The sequence below is a fragment of the Thermobia domestica genome, chromosome 10, assembly GCF_964235325.1.
Source record: "Thermobia domestica chromosome 10, izTheDome1.hap1.1, whole genome shotgun sequence".
In the NCBI taxonomy this organism is placed as follows: domain Eukaryota; kingdom Metazoa; phylum Arthropoda; class Insecta; order Zygentoma; family Lepismatidae; genus Thermobia; species Thermobia domestica.
The window spans coordinates 155,562,740-155,584,903 of NC_137463.1; the positions used below are offsets into that span (position 1 = coordinate 155,562,740).

At 33.2% G+C, this 22,164-nt stretch overlaps 1 protein-coding gene across 5 annotated transcripts in view; it reads right to left on the bottom strand.

Moving 5' to 3' along the window:
• The window catches only part of LOC145662786 (Ig-like and fibronectin type-III domain-containing protein 2), a 1,216,055-nt gene that overhangs the window by 312,351 nt on the left and 881,540 nt on the right, over positions 1-22,164 (bottom strand). For 4 of the 5 annotated variants that reach the window (XM_081728663.1, XM_081728665.1, XM_081728667.1 and 1 more), the window contains one exon: positions 16,175-16,204. The exons of the other annotated variant lie outside the window; for it this stretch is intronic. In XM_081728663.1, the coding sequence (XP_081584789.1) occupies positions 16,175-16,204 (30 nt within the window). The remainder of the gene's footprint in view (positions 1-16,174; positions 16,205-22,164) is intronic. 5 annotated transcript variants of the gene reach the window in all.

Genomic DNA, 22,164 nt, shown 5'->3' on the forward strand with positions numbered 1-22,164 from the left:
AATCAGCGATTTGTTTTGGCACTCATCTCTCACATCACAATCTTGACCACATAAACTCTCAGCTTTAAATCTCGATGGATGAATGAAAGATATACAAAATATATTTCTTTAGTATAGTTTGTTGACTAGTGATGGTTGTCACACTTGGTTGAAGAAGTCAATAGGCCTTTTCGTGGTTTTAAATATATTCATTAATGTATTATTTTTGCCCATATTTCGTTGAAAAGAGAACGGTATTAGTTTTATTTTGGTTCTGACCGACGGCAATACCTTTTCATGGTGTTACGTTCTTGAGGTGATGATAGGTTTGTGTTAGACAATCCGTTTTTTTGTCGTTCACTTTCTTTTGACTCAGCTAAGTGCTTACTTATTTTGACTCAAATTATTTTGTCTTCGCTAAGTATTTACAATGTTCCCAGAAATACTGATACATATTATTTATTTATTTATTTATTTATTTACCTTCAACAGAGAAAAAACTCCATTTACAGAAGGCTCTTACAATCTATTATATACACTAAAGGAACAATTACTAGATTAGTAAGTGATAAAAATTAAAAAAGAAAAGAGATAGTATTAAAAAGAAAAAGTGAAAATAAAAATACAAAAAAGGACACACAAACACAAAAATGGCAAGAAACATTCTGCTCAGATACACAAAGTTAGATAATACATATAGCTATTAACAACAGCTATTAACAACAACGGTTTATGCTTCTGAATATTTCCAGATACTCACATTGGAATACATACCCTACAGGAATATAGGTTTCATATGAGTACATACACATATAAGTACACGCACATATACTTGCAAGCAAGAAGTATCACTACATAGGTACATTCTATAATTACGCCTATATTTATTTTATCCTGTACCATTATTCAGTAAAAATTTATTTTTGATTAATTTTATAAACGCTTGTTGGTTAAGATTAAGGTCAAATTCTTCTACACTTTGTGCTATATTATTATACAGCTTACACATTCTGACCAATGGTGAATTATTGTATGTATTTGTTTTGGATGTTTTATACCACAACAGATTTCTTGTTCGTAACGTTCTTTCACTGATATTAAATTTAATGTATTGTAAAAATTCACTATTATCAAATATGCCATTTACTATTTTGTGTAGACATATTTCTTGTGTAATTATACATCTAGCAGAAAGTTTAATATAATTAAATTCACTTAACAAATTAGAGTAAGATATTCTATTTACCAGAGCAGACTGCCCTGTTTTCTTATAATATAAGTACCTCAGGAATCTTTTTTGTATTGCTTCTATATGGTTTTCTTGAGTTTTACATTTAGCTGCCCAGATCACTGACGCATATTCTAATTTTGGCAGTACTAGAGTTTTAAAAAGAGTTCTAATGACATTTACGTTCGTAAAAATTTTAGTGCTTCTGATTACAAACCCCAATTGCTTGAAGGCATCTTGTGAGATCAATGAAATGTGTTTATTAAATGATATATCGCTGTTAAATGTAACTCCCAAGTCCCTATACGTAAATATACGCTCCAAATATTGATTTCCTATTGAATATGGCAGAGTTTCAGTTACAGTTCTTTGTTTTGTAAATATCATAAAGTTAGATTTTTTAATGTTAAAATTTAATTTATTTTTTATACTCCATGTATATATGTTATTTAAATCTTCTTGCAGTTTTAATATATCAGAATTCGTTTGTATTTCTTTATACAACTTAACATCATCTGCATACAATATACATTTTGAGTTCTTAACATACCTTGGCAGATCATTTATAAAGAGTAGGAATAATAAGGGACCAAGTTTGAGCCTTGTGGTACTCCGGAATTCATATTAAAGCTAAATGATTTTGATTGTTGAAAACTTACATATTGCTTTCTTTGACTCAAGTATGATATAAATAATTTGAGTAACTCTGATGAAAATCCTAAGATTGAAAGTTTTGTAAGAAGTATGTCATGATTAATCATGTCAAAGGCCTTTGCAAAATCAATAAATATTACATCTACACGATTACGATTATGAATAGCTTCGTGAACAAATTGGGTAAAATTAAGTAAATTTGTTACTGTTGAGCGACCAGGATAGAATCCATGTTGATTTTCACAAATGTAGCTTTTTATGTGATTGAAAATACGATCATATATTATTTGTTCAAGAAGTTTCACCGGTGCACAAACTATGGGTATTAGTCGATAATTTTCTACTTCACTATTATCCCAATTTTTAAAAATTGGTGATATCCTAGTTGTTTTCCAAATATTGGGAAATGTTTGTGTTTTAAGTACTAAGTTAAATAATGTAATCAATGGCTCATGTAAAATTTCGGAACATGCTTTTATCAGATATGGAGGAATTCCGTCCGGTCCACATGCTCTCTTGGGTTTTAATATTTTAGTAGCTCTTTTATATTCCTCATCTGAGATTTTATCCATTATCAAAGTATTACTTACTTCCTTCTGCATTGGGTCAGAACAGTTATATGATGCTACATTTTTATCATATACCGATCGGAAATAATTTGCGAAACCATCAGCTACTTGCTTGTTTGTATCCAGTACAGCACCATTCAACGTCATAACATTATTACTAGAATTACTGCTGTTTCTTTTGCCTTTTATAAAAGACCAAAATGACCTTATATTTTCTTTAATTCTCTTCTCACTTTCTTTAACATAGTATTCATACGCTTTACGTATCATTTTCTTTGAATCCCTTCTCATTATTTTATACATATCGCTATTATATGCAGAGCCTTTCATATGTTTTCTATAATACTCCTTTAATTTTAACATACCGATTATCTCTTTAGTAAACCAACATGGATATTTTTTAACACTACATTCTCGTTTCTTAGGTACTGTATTAGTAATTATTTCACACATTATCGTATAAAAAGTTTCTGTTGCATCTTCGATGTTGTCAAATTGTGTTAAGATAGTCCAATCTTTATCTCGAATTAATTGATACATTCTTAAAAAATCAGCTTTATGAAAATTGAAAATAAAGTTTACTTCATTTTTCAGCATACGGCCATGATCTCTGAATGGAATAATTATTTCTGGTGCAGGATGATGCAAATCTTCTTTTATAAGTGGTAATTCGCATCTTTGTACGAAAATATTATTTCCAATATTACTAACGACTAAATCTAATGTTCTAGAATTAGTTTTTTATATTATTTAAAGAGAACATATTATGTAAACTTATAAAATTAGCAAAAGATCTACAGTACATATCCCCATTCAAAAGATCATAATCCGTACCACTAATTAATGGCATATTAAAATCACCGGCTACCAAGATGTTATTTTCCGTTAAAGTACAATTTTCTTCAAATATTTTATAAAAATCTGAATAGTGGCTTAAAAGTGATCCAGGCTAATATATATAGTTACTATATAAAGAGTTTTGCCATATGCATTGACTTTAACACAAGTTCTCCAGATCATTTTCTATTTCTATATTGGTTGTAACCAAATGATTTTTAACTGCTATAAGTACTCCACCATCTCTGTTGCATATCCCATCCTTTCTAAATGTTTTAAAATTACTGTGAAATATTTCAGAATCAATAACGTCACTTTGAAGCCAAGTTTCTGTCATAATAATTACATCAAAATCACACTCTATAGTACTTAAATATAAATCATAAGTTTTCGTTCTTAAACCCCTAACAATTTGATAATATATATTTAATTTATTTGTCTTATCCGTATTCATGACTTTAACATATGTTCAAAGATTTTCTCATTTCCATGGCTTATGACAATGCTACAAAATCTTCCATAGTTTTTAATTGAATTACAGGAACCCTTTGATTTTTTCTCAGAAGAATTCGCCCAATATTGTCAACCCATAAATAAGCATAATTATTTTCCTGTTTCACTTTCCTAGCATGTCCAAAATTCTTTTTACGATAGACAGTTAGACTTTGATTAATATATACTATACCTTCACTCATATAACCCAGTTGATTAAATTCAAGTTACGTTTTACTTTTCTCCTCGCAAGGAATTTATCTTCATCTTCCCTTCTTATAAACTTGACAATAATACCTCCAGCTGTTTGATAAGGGAGTCTTTAAGCCTATGACAGACATCAATAGATTCACGCTTAATATCTACATCTAATACCCTACCAATATGCTTTACAATTTCATACGTGTCTTCATTCTGCTTTTCCGATATACCGTATATTTATTTCAATTACATTTCCTCTACCGTATTGTTCAAGTTCTTCTACTTCACTTTGAGTATCTTTTAGTTGTTTTTTAAGCTGCAAATTTTGATCTTTCAACTGTTCTATTACTTTAGTACACTCACTTATTTTCTCACATTATCTTAAACTGTCTTTAGTTTTTCACGTTATTCCGTTTAGTAAAACTTTACGCAAAGCAGAAAATATTCTTTTCTGCTCTGAAAATAAGTTTAACAAATCGACTTGAATAAATATTTCTCTTGCATTTTTTTAACAACCAACTATACTTTGCAACATACACCATAAACATCTCTCTCTCTCGCTCGCTCTTTCTCTCTCTTCTCTATGCCAATACAATGCTTTTCGAAGTTGCTACAACTTAGCTGTCATTTCACTCCAATTTGCCAATTTTCAAGAAATGAAATAAAAAGATATTTTCACTACAATAAATTCTGAATCATTATATTTGTAATTTATTTCGTTTCAGTACAAGTTGAAAAGTTCGTTGACATATAAAAATGAGAAAGAAGTTCTCTTGCAATTATTTCTTGTGTCATTGTTTTCGTTTCGAATAGCATGTATAAATATTTCAATCGTTCTGAAATTATTTTAGGTATTTACTTTATCAATTTACAAGAAAATATGTGACCAAGTATTGTATCTAGTTACTGAATTTTATCAGTAAAAGTTGTAACAAATCTAAAGATCAAAAGAATCATAACTAAAAGATTAGTATTTAATGTTTTATGCAATATTCAATTACTACAAGTGAGGTATTAGATCTCTTGGGGTATAAGACAAAAATTACTTGGTTCTTGTTTTCGTATCACTTCTGGAAGTCGAAGCTATATAAAACACACTATTTCTTTGTTTTAGTTTCGGAGTTTGAACACAGCACAAAATATTCAGCTTAATAGTTTACTTGTAGTGGGAGAAAAGAATAGAGTACAGTTAGTAAACGAACAGAACACGGAATAATCTGCTTTCAGAAAAGCATTTTAACTCCTAAATACATCACGAAAATAATTTGCAGAAATAAAATATTTGTCGTGAAAATAAACGGATCATCTTTCCATTTGATGATATCAAGTCTTCTTTACGTGATGTGAATATGAGCCATACATTAATGTTTATTTGTGAAAAACTTAATATTTTTCTTGTGAATGAAAAGATCTGAAGAACGAAGTGAATCTTCACGTGACTTTACAATTTTGCCGGAATCGTACGTATTCGTGTTTCAAAACTAGTATCTCGACCCCATTAATGTTCTTAGTAACTTCTATCTCTGTGTTAATAACGGTGTCAAAGGTTCCCTTGACTTTCCTTCATAATAATAAATATTTTACCTAAAAAGAATCATGTGTTCAAAGTAAAGCAATCACATATGATTCAACGTCACAAACATATCAAAGGTCTTTCAAATAGGTTATGAATTACTTGGATCATAATTAAAAAAAATATGAACCAAGAACAAAGTGACGCAGCAGTGTCATTTTAGATTTTACTAGATGCTGTACGATTCTACATTTACATAAAACTTTCATATTGTTTATTAGTATGTTAGTATACAATTGATCAAACGATATGTATTTCTCAAATTCAGAGGGGGCGATTTACTTCATCCACCCTTCCCAAATGAACGCTGCTGAAGTGAGGAAACGTTTAAGGAAATCAAAGTATACAAAATTAAGTGATGTTTAAGAGTCAGGTGATCCGAATCATTGTTTGGATCAAAACATCCAATATATTTCAATCAAAATTTTCTTTTACACTTTATACCTGGAGAACTACATACAGCGTAGCCAAACCGAAACTATCACTTAACTCAGTATGATGTACTTATTCTGTAGAAAATACGAAAACTTGATTTAGGGACCATTCAAAAATTTTGTAGCTTCTGATTCAAAAACTAATTATTGGACAAGATCGCAATTTTGCGATCCATTTTTCGGATCAGTCCTAAAACTTTTGTTACATTTAATTTATTTTCGCTGACATAATTAGACTTCAAAAGAAACAATGTAGCTGGTCTATGTAGTTTACACATAAACATATTATCTATCTATCTATCTATAGATAGATACATAGATAGATAGATACATACATACATACAAATACTTGCATAAAAATCTCTTCCTACGTAGAGACAATGTATGGAATGCCCTGAGTTTCATTTCCCGTTTGGACGCCTTAGATACACGTTGCAAACTTGTCTTTTGTAGTCGTTGCTAAGTCGACACACATGTTACCTACTTATCCTAGTTATCTAGTACACCTAGTAAACTTAGTACACCTAGTTATCAGTATTATGTTTGATAAAAATATATACTAAGATGGATTAATATTTGTAATTCTACTCGTAAGAAGGCATGCTGTTATAATAGCAAATTACTGTGTTAACACTATGGTTATTAATACTGATGGCTGAACTATTATTAGAAAGTCTCAATCATGGGCATATTACTCTTCATTATATGGTGTGATTTAAGGGATCTGTAGTAGGTAAATCATAGACCTAACTTCCGATTATTCGTGCTAATCACCGACAAATCAGAAGGAATAAACAGAAAACACGAATAACGGGGAATGTTCTATTTACGTGTCACAATAATGAATTAGCAGAAGAATATCATAGACACACACAATGTTTACTATATGTGTTCCGCCGCTGTGTTTCAATCGCTGCCGTTTCTGACACACGTGATGCTACTTGTACGAGCTCACTTCACAAGTATTCTACATTTTTTTCCTTTCAATCGTTCGAGTAAGAAATGAATAAAACAATAACAATAAACTATGCTAAAAGACAGTAAGAGAATCACGTGAAATGAACATTTATTTCTATTTATAACAAGTTTGAATTCGCTCGGTGATGTCAAGTACTCCAGGATGTTTGCTGTCAGTAGCGCAATGTATAACCTTTAGTATTCTAGAATTATAAACTTTTATTTGAATAGTAAAAAATGGAATAGGGATAGCCACCGTTACAATCACCATTACTCACGGAGACGTTAACGGATTAGCTCCATTAACGAATTCGGCTGAGACAATTGCTCCAGCTATATAATGGAAAATAATAATAATAATTCAAAAATTCGCTTTCGTTCAAGAGTTATCATGTTAAATAACGCACAGACACACAAACATTATAATCTTTTAAAGTATACTAACTTGATCCTAGTGAAATACCTGGCAAAATAACCCGCAAACCAGATAACCCGCGTACGAATAAACCGCAGTTCCCTGAATTTCATATGAATTTTCACTTTACATTCCTATTTAACGTATGTTCATTGTATAGCGGTACGAGGTTTGATATAGAATAATCGTGTGGTTTTCAAGACGAGTAATACTGCTACGAGATGAAGCATACTTCAGTCAAGATGATTGTTGAAATGGCACCGATGCTATAATATTCTCGGGAAGGAATTAATAGGAAACACTTATTTTTTTCAGTGTAGATTAATTTGCTAAGAAATAAGAACTTTTCAATCTGTAACATCAGATAATATCATGAAGTATCAAACTCGAATCATATCAATAACATAATTTTCACTGATCAATGATTGTTTAAGTTAAATTTGGTTGTTTCCTTTCAATTCCTTGGTTCCAAGCACATTTGGTAAAAGTTTTAAAGAAGAACGAACATTATGGACTTAAATATTAGATTTTATTATCTTTAATGTCTCCTTTCGCCGATTTCTGTTACGCAGGAATATCAGTTCTCATCACAAAGGAAGCAATACTTGACCTTCAGGTACGTACCTGAATCCACTTGTGAGAAGGAAAGCCAAAAATTAATTAAAGGTTTTCACCATCAACACCCTCTTAGCCAATTTCCGTTGCCAGACTAATAGAAATTTAGTGATAACATTCGCTAATGTAGCATACCTCCTTATCATGTTTTTTGTGATTTGAATAGCTATACATTAGCTGAACTCCGTTTTTCTTAGTTTCCTATATAATCACATATTATAATGTAGACACAAATAAACAAACAAACTCAGTATTTCTTTATTCCTACATCCTGAAGTAGAAGTTGGTGTATTTGCTGAAGCCAGGATATCATTGAGTTTACATGAAGCTATGTTACAAACAAAATAAAGGGTAACAAATGCATTCTGTTATGACGATATTCTTATATAAATTTTGAACAATCCTCATATATGCAGCGAGACGGAATTCTTAGAAACGCAGAACTGCGAAGTTCCTCTCTTAGAAGTGTTTGTGTGTGTGTGTGTGTGTTTGTCGCTCACATCCCTCTTCCCATAGCCTAATTTGGGAAAAGAATGTAGAACAGTGTGACGCTTCCACCCACCTCTGTATAAGATGAAATTTGAAGTAACGTACTATATTTTATAATTTGCATACTTCCCAATTAATAGTAATAATTCATTTTACTGTCTGTGCAAGTATAATCAATATACTGTTAATAACGCAACAATTAATCAATCAGTTCCTATGCGAGGGGCAACTACCTAAAAATTGAATGTTTTGGTAGGAATATTTTCCCGTCAGGAAGTGTATTCTTACGCAGCCATTGTCTGTGATGGAAGCAAAGCTCGCGGGACGAGCAGTAAAACTTAGACATGCAATACTGGCGCTCATGTGTGCCAGCGCCCCTCACTCATCTAAAACTGTAACATGTAGTGGGACATGTAGTGGGATTTAAGTTAACGCATAACTTAAATCATGATGAACTAGTGACAAAATTTTCCTCATTCAGTAACCAGATTTAATACCGATGACATTTATATGTTGAAGTTAACATAAAGGTGAAGTATTGATATTTGTCATTAATGTTATGGTGACAGAGAATTATTATGAACAAGGAAACCTCATGGGACATGCCTAGCATGACTACGTTCTTTCTTACAAAGGAAACGTAAATCATCACCTGGAAGAAAAAAGGATTTTTTTCGGGCGAAGTTTTATTCTATTATGGCTGATGGAAGATAAGCGAATAATGTTCGTATATGGTGATCACCCGAACCGCGTGAACGAAATTACTCGCGCTTCCGTCACCGTATTACAAGTTCCGGTGGGGCCTATAATCTCACCCGTTATGGTTGTTTCTTTTAGTGAAATTGAGTTGTGTGTTTATGAAATTAACAGAGAATAATAATAAATCCGCCTATATTATATTATATTGGTGTTTGTTCTACTAGACGTTACGTATCGAGTGATGACCAAGTAATGAAAACCGTCATATGTTACTTTCCATGATTATTCCTGTGGCCATTCAGTTATTTAATAGTGGAGTAGTTATTTATTTTTTAAAAGGATTGGTATTTCAGGTAAGCTTTGAACATATATTTGTGTGCGTTTTACGTCAATTTGTTTACCATGCAGTTGGTTGTGCAGTACAATGAAACACTATATTTTCTATTCAAACATTTGGTGCTGAAGTTAACGTCCTTCGTAAACCTTACGAACTCGAACAAAGATATATGAGACTTTGGTGAGGGAAGTTCAATTTACATTAATAACTCAATCGTGGACTTGTTAGTGACGGTGGATACTCGGTCTGGAATCTCTATTGGTCATATCTTGGCCAAACCCCTCACGAGCGTAATGACACCCGAACCCAGGCACCGTCGTATCTTGGTGTTCCCTCACAGGAACATACAGGATCGAGCCCAAGACGGTTATACTGTACTTTATTTACGACGTATATCTTTAAAATACTTACCGTTTCATTTTTATCATATTTCCATATGAAGGAGAAAGCAGTGCTTCCACCTGTGAAATAATATTTCAAAACGAGAAAATTTTTCTTTTTACCTTGAACATACTAAAGATTTTTCTTTTTCTTTATTCTTCATATACAGTATCTTCTGAGTAATCCATTAGGTGGCGACCAAACTTTCCTGACTTGTTAGTAACATAAAATATATTTCTATAAGACAATCTAGACTATTTGGGTACTTCCCTTTTTTCTAGCGATGGGGTCAAAATTATGGGAAAGTGATTTAATTTGGATATTCCATAAATTGTCCTAGGATTCAGCTAAATTAGAAGTTAGTTTACAACATTTCTGAGCCAATTGAAATGAATGAGATCCAATTCATTGAAATACGATAATTCTTGTAGCAAAGACACAGTTATGTAAAAATATATGTTTTATTTTTAAAATATCTCAATATGAATAGGATTTTAATAATTTACTATGAAATGAGTGATGGAAGATTTTCATATCCATACTTGTCAAGAGAACATAAAATTATTTCCGTCTATTTTCAGCTATGAGGCTATGAAAAAGGTACGAGGCAATTGAACTGGCAGATGACCTTCAACGACATCCGTTTAGAACCCCTTCATCTCTTCCGAATTTTACCAAAGTAGTCTCTCAAACGTTTTTTCTCAAAGGACTTTTAAGGTATTTAAAAACTAATTTGGGAACCTGTCGAAAAGGCATCACCCTCTCACCGCCAATTGGCACCAAAGTGTTCCAATCGCTAGTGCATCTTTTGTGAAAATTCTCGTTTGTGTACGTAAGGAATTTGAAAGTTTGGCATATTTCTATTTATGCACCAGCATCTCCAAGCTATCGATTGGCGCCAAAATGGTTTCGTTTAGGTTTTTGGCTCTTGAATCTAGCCTAGAAGGACTGAGACGAATGGACCCAAACTCTCGGAATCCATTGCTCTCTGGCCTACGATTAAAACCACAGAAATAAACTTATATATTTACGTATAAAAGGGAGACAGGAGGCAAACCACACAAAAGTTTTCATAATGAAACAAAACTTGCAGAATTTGCTCTCCATGTAGCTCTAAAAATAACATAATATTTCAATTTTTCATTTCCTATTTGGCAGGAGCTGAGAGGGTATATTCCCCATATAATGCTATAGTTCTTTCTTGGGTCTAGCATAGAACGAATGGGATATCTGGAACCAAATTGCAGGACCCGTAGTTCCACACAAACAATGGAAAAAATGCATGTTGATATTGAAAAATAATATATCATGTACAAGTATGGCAACCCCCTTCTAAGAGGGCTTAGACAGTCTCCCAAATCAATTTTTGAATATCTTACCGTATAATTACTTTGTGCACAAATGCCAGTTTTGCGTGCACAATCGTGCAGAAACATTTGAGACTATTTGGTGTGGCTCAGGAAAGGGAGGGTTATTTAAACGGACATCCTTCAGCGTTACTCTCACATCGACCAGTCCCTTGCAGCGACGTTGCCTGCGTAATAACCTGGAAGACTGTCTCGATCGAAACTAATATAAGAACCTTAAGTTCCTGATCTAAAACAATATATAAGAGTTATAGAACATATTGGTGAAACAACCCTGATTCTAGCCTGACTTGTTCGTATTTTACAGTTGTTTCATTTTTCTTGTGATTTCTTATTGCTGTTGTTGCTTTATTATGAAAGTTATTCACCAATGAGAATTAGCATAAGGAGATTAATTTTATGAATCGCATCTAACTTTAAACTTGCATCATACACGGCATTATATCAGTTATAAATTCTGGTAATAAGGTATCCGTATGATGGAATTTACAACTGAATAGTGTCATCCAAACTGCATAGTGTGTGAAAGTGAGTCCTTCTGGGTATATAATATAGGGCTAAATAATTCTTCGAAAGCACCAACCTCAACCATTTTTGGATACGTTATTATCATAAGTATAGGTTATAACAGCGGTTCCTAATAGTTGTACCGTAAAGTGGTGCGTATATATCACATCAATCAAATATTCCTTGATGTGATTGTATGTCTGATTAATACTTTTCAGGTACATCCTAATTTTAAATAGTATTTCAATCATTTATTTCATAGATAACATTTCTTCATGACTTATCAAACACATATGATCTTGGAGATCCCTATTAATTTGGATAATTAATTTTAAATAATGCTAACGCCATAGTTACACTCGAATACAGCTTTTCATGAGATCAGCAAAGTCAAGCAGTACCGGATCAGGTCACAGGAAAGACGGGCGATCGTTTGTCCTCATCATAAGGTGTTGGCATTTTATCGTCCACCCAGCGTCGTGAGGACAACTGGAGACTACTTATACAAAGAAGCAGCAACCTCATTTCTTGAGAAATAGCATTAACGACGAGGGTAGCCAATGTGCTGAACATGTATCACCTCAAAGGGATGAGTGCAACAAACCAGCGGCTAGACATTTGCCCCGTATGGACTGTTTCACCAGGAGTTTCAATTTTTAACTTTAATGAGTTACTTTCATTGTAACAAGAGAGAAAAATCCTTTCTGCCAAATAATTGAGTGGTATGAAGTGACTAAAAATAAATCCAACATCAAAACTGATTTTGGTTTCTTTTCTATCCTATGGTCTTGGTTGTTTCTTGGGCGACACTGTGGGCGGAGTTCGTAACTTACTGTTCCAGATATATGTATGACCAACTCCATAAGTTTGATGAATAAGTACTGGATGTATTGTATTGTGTGTAACCTTTCATTAGGTTAATGAACCTCCCCTTCCTATGCAGTGACATTAACATTCGCTTCTAAAATTGTAGCTTCCGTTTGTGGAGTAAATTTGCTGCATTATAGTGTTTTGAATTTCAGAATGTATTATTTATTCGTATTAAGTGTTTGTTGTGAGAGAACGAGTAGGCGCATTATCGTGTTTGGTAATTTAGAGTGTATGTGTTTATATAATCAGAAAATATATTGAAGAACAAACCTAGCTAAAGCGGTATGGAGCTCAGGATTTAAATACGTAGATTCGGGAAATGATAATTCAAGTGTACACATGCTATTCTTTCTCCCCTTTCTTTTTATAATATATGTCGGTCGAATCTCAAAGTCAGGATAGTCGTCTCGATTCTGTGATTGCAACGAAGAGAAATAATACCATATAATACGAAAGTGCAGCGTTACTCATATTTCACAAAATGAAATTAACTATATTCTTAATTTAGGCCACGAACGTTTAGTGGTAGAAGGCTTAGTTCTGGTATGTGGTGTCCCTAGTTCAATCTTAGTTCTCGCCAAATGGACTTTCTGGTGGACGAATACCGTGTGCGTGGCTTTTCTCGAGGATCTTCCATTTCCTTCCAATTTCTTAATTCGACCAGGTCGTTCATTAATTTTACCATCGGCTCCCTTGGCCTCTCTGAATAAATTGGAATGTTAAAGTAAAATATTATATATATATATATATATATATATATATATATATATATATATATATATATATAAAGTGCGGGTATAGTGGACCCCCTATTTTTCTCCGGAAAGAATAAGGATAGTGAGTTGGTAATACTGTCAGAAGGTGTCACTCTCTTCCCTAGTCATCTACGTAAACTTTCAGTAAGGAGGTCATTGCAGTCGAGTTAAGAGGTATTATTATATGTATGAAGAATATTATAACAGTTGTTAAAGATATGTTTGTTAACGTTTCTTTCTAATAGTCTGTACATGCAAAATTATGTAAACAATTGTACAGTATTACGAATGAAATATCGCTGTATGTTACATTAGCTTGGTGTGACCTTAAAATGAATACAACGTAATTTATTCAAGAAACATGTAACATCACTGTTGGCGGCTAAAGTGGACCCCCAAATACAGGAGTAGGGTCAACTTTGTCCGACCTTTTCAGTAGAGTGTTTCATTGTTTGAGTTACTATGTATTACACAAATAACGTAAAATTTATGAAGTTGTTATCAGTATGTGCCCATTATAGACAAAGGTGATGCATTATACTAAAACATTTAGCGATTATATTGTTAGGTGATACTAACCAGTATAGTATCATAGTAAAAATGTAGCAAAGATTATAATGGTAAGAAATTGGTGCAGTCCGTACAGTGTTTTGAGCGATGGTATGAAACATGCATTGGACTAGATGCTGTTGAGCGTTATGTTTGTGATTTGTGTAAAGACTAGATAACATTGCTCAGATCGGGATAGCTAAGTAATGCTCAAATTATTCTGAATTGTTAATTATTCTGACATAAAAGCGAAGGAAGAGCGCATAGTACATTTTAATTGTAATTATTGTTTGTCTATTTTTGTTAGGCCTACCTATATTTTTGCCATAGCTAGTGATTTTCTGTAGTTAGATATTAGGAAAGCGAAACAATATATGATATTTTGGTAATAGTTGAAATTTCGATGCTAAAGTGGACCCAGGGTCCACTTTACCTGACCATTTCTCAAACGGGCAAAATTCACCATTTTTAATCTAACGAAGAATAACTCGAAACTTAACACAAAGTGAGTGAAATTGTTGTTTTCAAATGTTGTACAAATAAACAAAGAATTGTTTTCTTCTAATAGTATACAATACATTTGTATATTGACAAATTTCTGTTTAAAAATAAAAATGGTGGTCCAAATTACCCGCACCTCCTCCCTCTCCCTCACTGTATATATATATATATATATATATATATATATATATATATATATATATATAATATTGAACACTTTGTGGTTTCTTAAAATGCCGGACCTACGAAATCCTGACCACTTTAAATGTTGTTTTTAGATGAAATTCACAGGCATTGCACAAAACAGCGAAAAGGTCCATCACCGCTTAAATGCGAATACGTTCAATATTTCAAATAACAGGTATGGAGCATAATTGAAGGCTTTGAGCGACCTCTAAATTAAGTTTTTTATTGCGATGAAATTTTTCATTCAGTATATTTAGACCACATGGATCAAAATTGGCAACTATGCGTTTAGATCACAGATCTTTTTTTCTTTGCCATTCTATGCTGGACTACCCTAATATATATATATATGGATTGCGTGAATTGAATTTACAGCAGATAATCAAACCACCACTGCAATCGTAGTACTCTATTAAGAAGGCAGGCTTCTAGAAATGTATCACGAAAATAATACAAAGAAAATCGATACAGCATAATACCTATTCAGGTATTTTATTGCTGTTTCCTTCTTTGTGTCTGCACGTTCCTCAGATTTAAACAAATAAATCCTGAAATATGGCAGTGACATTTTTATTGATTAGTCAATAGTAACTGATGTAGTAAATATTTCACGAAATTAGTTTGGGGTAAGTATATAGAAATTACTGCCAAATGAATATCAAATTGCTTAATTATAATCAATTGAAGTTCACTTTTGTATTTTGTTTAATCTTCTATGTTGCTATCCCAAATTAAATTTCTGCTACTGCTGTTAGCTGTAGATTACCTTGCCGTTTAAAAGGACGATAGTTAACCTGTTATATTAACAAAATTCATACAAATCGATTGTTGGTTTTTCATTATATGTAAGTATAATAATCGTTATTAAGCAAGAAGATAATAATCATTATTATAATAGTATATAGTATAAACGTAAGTATAATAATCGTTATTATTATATATGCAAGAACTGTTAGATAATAATTACACTGCAAAGATCTAGAAGAGTAATATGTTTTGGAGGGTTAATATTTTAAATAATATATAGTTTCCGAAAGTTAAGAACACAACAAACTTTGTCGAACACACAATCGACAACGCTAAATTTTTATTCCGATAATAAACAAGGAATGAAGTTATCAAGCAACACTGTATTGTATACATAATTCATAAAACGTTAGTAGATGAAAATCATTGGAGTTTTCTTACTAGAAGTAAATAACTTGTTTATGTTGAATAAGAATGTATTTAATTGTAATGAATAGTTTGTCAAAAACTGATATAAACACTTTTTATTTGTCTATGCCAGATCCGCTTTATCTACTGGAAATAATAATATATCATTTCTTGTGTGATGACAAAGTATTTTCTTTCTGAATAGCGATACATGTACAATTAATGTTATATTTTGACACAGCATATTATATGTGGTAAGCATCATATATTGTATAGATTTTTAGAAAGTATAACTTATTACTATTAGGAAAAGAGAAAATAAGTAATTAGCATACAAACTGAAGAGCCCAAGTAACCCAAGAAATGAAGAGGAAGTCTGAAAAGAGAAGTATTTCAGTTTTTATTAATGAGTGGTCCAACTTGCCTGACATTGCTCTGCCTTCATAAGGAGTTGCTGAAAAACAAAAACATGAAAAATAAATTGATACTAGTGTCATGTACTGTAAAATAAAATAAAATAAAAATTATTTCATAAAGCAAAACCCACATAGTAATATCAATAATTTATATTAAACTCAGTACATGTCCAGATACTTCATAGCAATATTTGCTTGTTTTGATGCCCCCTTTCGAATGATACATTTCGTATGCGTCATTTTTTCAAACTTTTGGTACATACAGCTTTCACATATTTAAAACCACGAAACATAAGAGGTCTGAATTCTATCATATTCTCTAAATTGAAATGGTTATAACGGTTGTCAAAAGATATATTTGCAACTCAAATATTAGTAGCTCAAATTCTAAAGTACATATTTATATGCGGAATTCACAAAAATATATATATATATATATATATATATATATATATATATATATATATATATATATATATATATATATATATATATATATATATATATATATATATATATAATTTTTCAGGTCAAATATTCAAGAGTGAACAGAAATTCATATTTTATTTCTGGTTTAGGTGAATCATTAGCAAATAACCATGTGAATAATACTGGAAAAGTGCAATGAATGTCGTAATTTATAGACCAAATCAAACAAAAGTACGGCCCAATTTTGGATTACTTATGACAAGCAACCTTGTTTCAAATGAAATTTCGTGCCTGCTGTAGCGTATTCACGAAAGACCGACCGACCTGCTGTAGCGTATCGACCAGAAAAGAAAAGATTAAATCCTCCTACTTGACTTGATATCAGTGCACAGGATATTCAGAAGATACAGTATGTGTTTCAAAAACCCTAATAAATCAGTTAGGCATCTTGCTAACTAATTGAAGATGCAACGTTCCAGAGTCTATGTGGCATTTAGAAGCATTGAATATGCGCCTACAAGAGCAGTTGCTGTTATTATTATTATTATTATTATTATTATTATTATTATTATTATTATTATTATTAGTATTAGTATTAGTATTATTATTATTATTATTATTAAGTATTCTGCCTTTCGGCAGGTACTGGGACTAATGAGGATTTTTTTTATTTTTATTTTTATTTTAATTTGTTAGATTTGGGCCTGGTAATGTTTCTTCTACTTTGCTCGATCTTCAGCTTCCTCTTTTAACTCCCAATATTTTCTCCTATCTTTCAAATCATCGATCAGCTGTGTTCTTCTTCTTCCTATTCCTCGGTTCCCTTCCATCTTTCCTTTCATGGTGGTGTGAAGAAGACAATTTCTCCACAGATGTGTCCAATCCAATTGGCCTTTCTATGAAGGATGGTGGCTAGAAGTATCATATTTTCTCCTATCCGTTTTAAAACATCTTCGTTTGTTGCTCTCTCTGTCCATTTTATCTTCATCTTCCTCCAACACCACGTTTCGAAGTTCTCTAAATATTTCTTCTCTAACTTCCGTAATGTCCAAGACTGAACCATACAGTCCAATGCTCCATATATAGCACTTGACCAATCATAAGTCCAATATTGAGCCTGCTAGTTAAGAGTGATCTTTTTTTGTTGAATGCTTCTTTATTTATGGCAATTCTTGCCCTGTTCTCTTTGGTGCAGTAAGCGTTTCTCGTCAAAATACTTCCCAGATACTTGAAATTATCGACCTCTTGAAGTTTTCTTTGTTCTACTCTGATCCGTAGGAGAATGTCTCCACGGGATATTCTCACGATTTTCGACTTTTCGATGTTAATTTCCATTCCATACAGTTTTCCAGTGTCAACTATTTTGTTAATCATCTCCTGTAGTCCTCCTTCGGTTTTAGCTATTATAACCGTATCATCTGCATACCTGATCTTGTTAATAATCTGCTCTCGAATCTTGAGATCTCCAACCCCCATTAATACTTCCTTCATTAAACATTCACTGTAAATGTTGAATAATTGGGACGACAAACTACATCCTTGTCTGACTCCTCTTCCAATCTCCACACTATTGGTTTCTCCTTCATTCAAGCGCAACTTCACTCGTTGTCCTATGTACGTTCTTCAGACTTACAGACACATTCTGCGAATATTATATGCTGTAGAGTATTACTCCTACAGTGCATGAATTTTTGAAATTATTTTTCTTTTTGTATGACATTCGCGTTTGCATTTAGTGTTTACGCACTACCTAAACTCAAGTACATGAGATTTAGTGGAAAGAAATTACAATTAGAACCACAGCAGAGCATAGTAAAAATATGATATAGGCGATTGGAGTTGTACTATTGTGGCTACAGCAAGATGTATAAAACGTAGCCAAATAGCAACATCATGCTTTTGAGGGTTACAGTGCATAGATCAGTATTTTTGTTTCTTTTACAACGTGTGTGTTTTAGTTTTGGGACTACATTTAATATGTAGTTTTTGAACCATCATAACGTACGAATATGGGATCGGAAGCCACCACATGTTACATATGAAACTGAAAGGACAGGTTCAAGATTAACATATGGTGTTGTCTGATGCACAGTCACATTATTGGTTTACTTTCTTTTGTACGACTTTTGCATTGCTTGCAACATTTACTTCAATTAATTAATCAATTCCGAGATGCCATAACTGGCGTATATACAACTCAACTCCTTTCTCAGCAGAACGGTTTTCCTCTGCACTTGTGAGCCACATATATCTGTGTATCCGTCGATCTTATGTTGTTAGATACGTGCATGAATTCCATCTAACGGGTGGTCCATTTCGTGGGCACTTTTCCACCCTCCATAACTTGAAGAAGACATAATCTTACAGACTATGAACAACATATGTAACAGCAACTCTTTTGGTATTGAATCAAAATCAGGACTTTTTCAATTTTACGTCACACAGTTAAGTTATTTACGCTAAGGGAGACGGAGATTTAAGGCAAGTGAATGACTATGGAGGAATTGGTGGAATGAAAGTGTGGGAGGAAACAGGAGTAACCGGAGAAAACTCACGGATATGTTGTTGTCTACCACAAACTTACTTGGTCGGGAATCGAAATAGGAACCCGACGCACCAGAAGTGAGCGTCCTACCACTGGGCCACTGTGCCTCCCTTGATTTTGGTTTAAAGAATCAATTTATTTCCCCCTCTTTATTCTTGGTAATGAAAAGTAATCTAATGTGATTTAACTTTTTCGTTTATTTTTGGGAACGAAAGGGAGAGATATAAAATAGTTCACAATAACAAACTGAGTTATATGAGGGGTGTTCATTAAATACTTCTATTGATCCACTTTTTGTTGACTAAGATAAATAAAATGTAGTATAGACATTAGTCCTTCTCTATATAGAAACCTCGAATGACCACGCACTTTTCCCATCAATTTATGCACTTATAGACACCTTGTTTGTAGACGTGCCGAACGTTCCAGAAGCCATGACTTGACTCGGAAATCAGCAATTCACTGTCTTGCATATGGTTTCTTTCCAAATACGACTTCATGTTTGGGAAGGGCTGAAATCGGATGGTTCAAGGTGAGAAGGGTACCGAAATGGAATGTTTCATACCCGCAGAATCGTGATCCTTTCCTGAAATATACGGACCTCATTGGTCAGAATTCCATGCCTCTTAGTTCTGACGGAATATCGTAATTTCCAGATCAGCGAAGAATGGCATATCCTTGTAATTGAGGTATCCTCGTAAGAAAATCCAAATTACTATCCCATTCTGGTCTCAAAACACTGTCATCTTAACCTTGCCCGCTGCCGGTTGGGCACAGACTTACCTCGGAATTGGTAAGTAAGTATTTTTCCATCACTTTGACTGGGTGTTAGTCTCTGAGTTACAATAATGGACTCATGTTTTATCCTGAGTTCTTAGTATGTCAGAAAATCCCTGGTTTTTGTGATGCAGGGGGGAAATCCCTGGTTTTCGTGGTACAGGGTCAAATTTTCTGCGAGCATGTAACTCGTTCGTGCTTTCACTAAGGTATCACTAGCTGAGGAACCCATTGAGCAGAAAACCTTATGCATGCATAAATGCTAACGGATTATTTTCTCACAGACCCCACATTTATCTCGACATCTTAGTTGGTGAATAGTTATGCGGCATTCCACCAAAAAGACGGCTTCTACTTGTTTAATAATGTCTTCATGAACGGCGAACTGAATTGCTGTGAAATGAACGCCGTTTCTTCGGGAGAACGACCATATTTGAAATGATGATGCCAGAGTTTCATAACTTTCTCTCCACTAGTCTTTCATCCACCGCTCGGGATTGAATTTTATCTATATTTACACTTTCGTTCATTTAAGTGCCTATAACACAGAAAATGTTAGGATTTAAAATATGAAATGTTCCTCATATCCTATAGAGATTTGAATCAAATATATGTAAAACTTCAATATTCTACATTACTACAGCTGGTAAGGGAAAATATTTAATGGACATCTCACGTAAGTACAACTTGTGTTCAATACTTTTATTACCAAAGAAAAGAAAAGATTCCGGTTGGTGAATGAAGTGACTCTCACAGCACAGCTTATGATTTCCCAAATAAATTCGGAGGAAGTATAATTACCATCTCTATCAAAAATTTCCTGTCGAACATTTCAACCTATAGACTTTTACAAACAAGAATTTGACGGTTTAACTTTACGAACAAAACTTTATGTATTCACAATAGTCAAACCCAAATGAGAACCCATTATTAGTGCCAAACAACTATACTAAATCATTATAAAAATAACACTGTTAAAATTTTAGAAGTTTTGAAGAAAGGGTCGTATCTCACACGGCAGTGAAAATCCATTATGAGTTGTAAATAACTACACTATCATTTGTGAAAATTGCAACTCCCACGAAGAATAGCCCGAATGACACCAAACTCGGAAGCAAATGCCAGTAAATTTTCTTTACATTAAAAAGCGAAATATTAGTATGCCAGTGCATTGAAAGGGGGCAGAATGATCGTGCTCCGGGAAACGAGTATTTCCTACTGCGACGATACGACTCGTACAAGATACAGTGTTTACGATAGTGATACGTGTATGAGTACAATGAATAGAAGAGGGCCGTGTGAAGTGGACAACGAGTACAAATGTAGGAGCACTGTAATGCGACCACAGCCCGAAATGACCGCCAGCTTATCTGCATGGCCGTGCAGATTTGTTTGCACCGCTAGCTCGACTCTGGAGCACTGTTACGGGTGTGGATTTGTGGTGGTTAGTGGTTCAACACCGTCTGAGGAAACACTTGAACTGTTTAAAATACTTTTTCAATATAATTATTACTGGGTCGAGTTCTTATCACCTGAACTAAGATGTATATCATATAGAAGCGAGGGGATTTAAGAATATGTATTAACCCATATATGCCCTTATCTTTTGTTTTGTATTTTGATTTATTTTGGAAAATAGATAATTTTCGACATATTCTTAGTGAATTTAGTATCATTTCGTTTTGCTGATCTCCTATTGGCTAGTTATGATACTGGGTCGAAAACGACGCGGGGGCAAATATATAAGCTTTAGCAATAACATAATATGCAAGTGGGTCGTTTTCGAATCGGAGGGTAAATGGGTTAACACAAATCTTCCCTTTTTTTGTTGAGAAAATAGCTATTCAACTAGTAATATAATAGGACTCCCAAATGGAATAAATACTTAAGACTTACTCTGTCTATATCTTTGTTGCAAGCTCAATTCTTTTGTGAGAATTCATTATTAATGTAGTTACGAAATTAAGTAACTTCTTTACGTCAAGTTTGTCTTGCAACAACGATAAAAACTACAAAATGCCTTGAAGGAAAACTGAGATGATTCGCGTTGAACGCCTATCCGCATACTGTACAGGGCATGCGTTCATAAACCATGCAACATCGTAACCAAACAATTGGTGAGCAATTTACTGCTCTTGATGAATATCAAAATATAAGTCTGATCCAAAAGGTCGAATAGCTCGGTGTTCTCCGTGCTACAGTATTACTTAGTGGGAATACATTTCTCTTTTCACTATCGAGTAACAT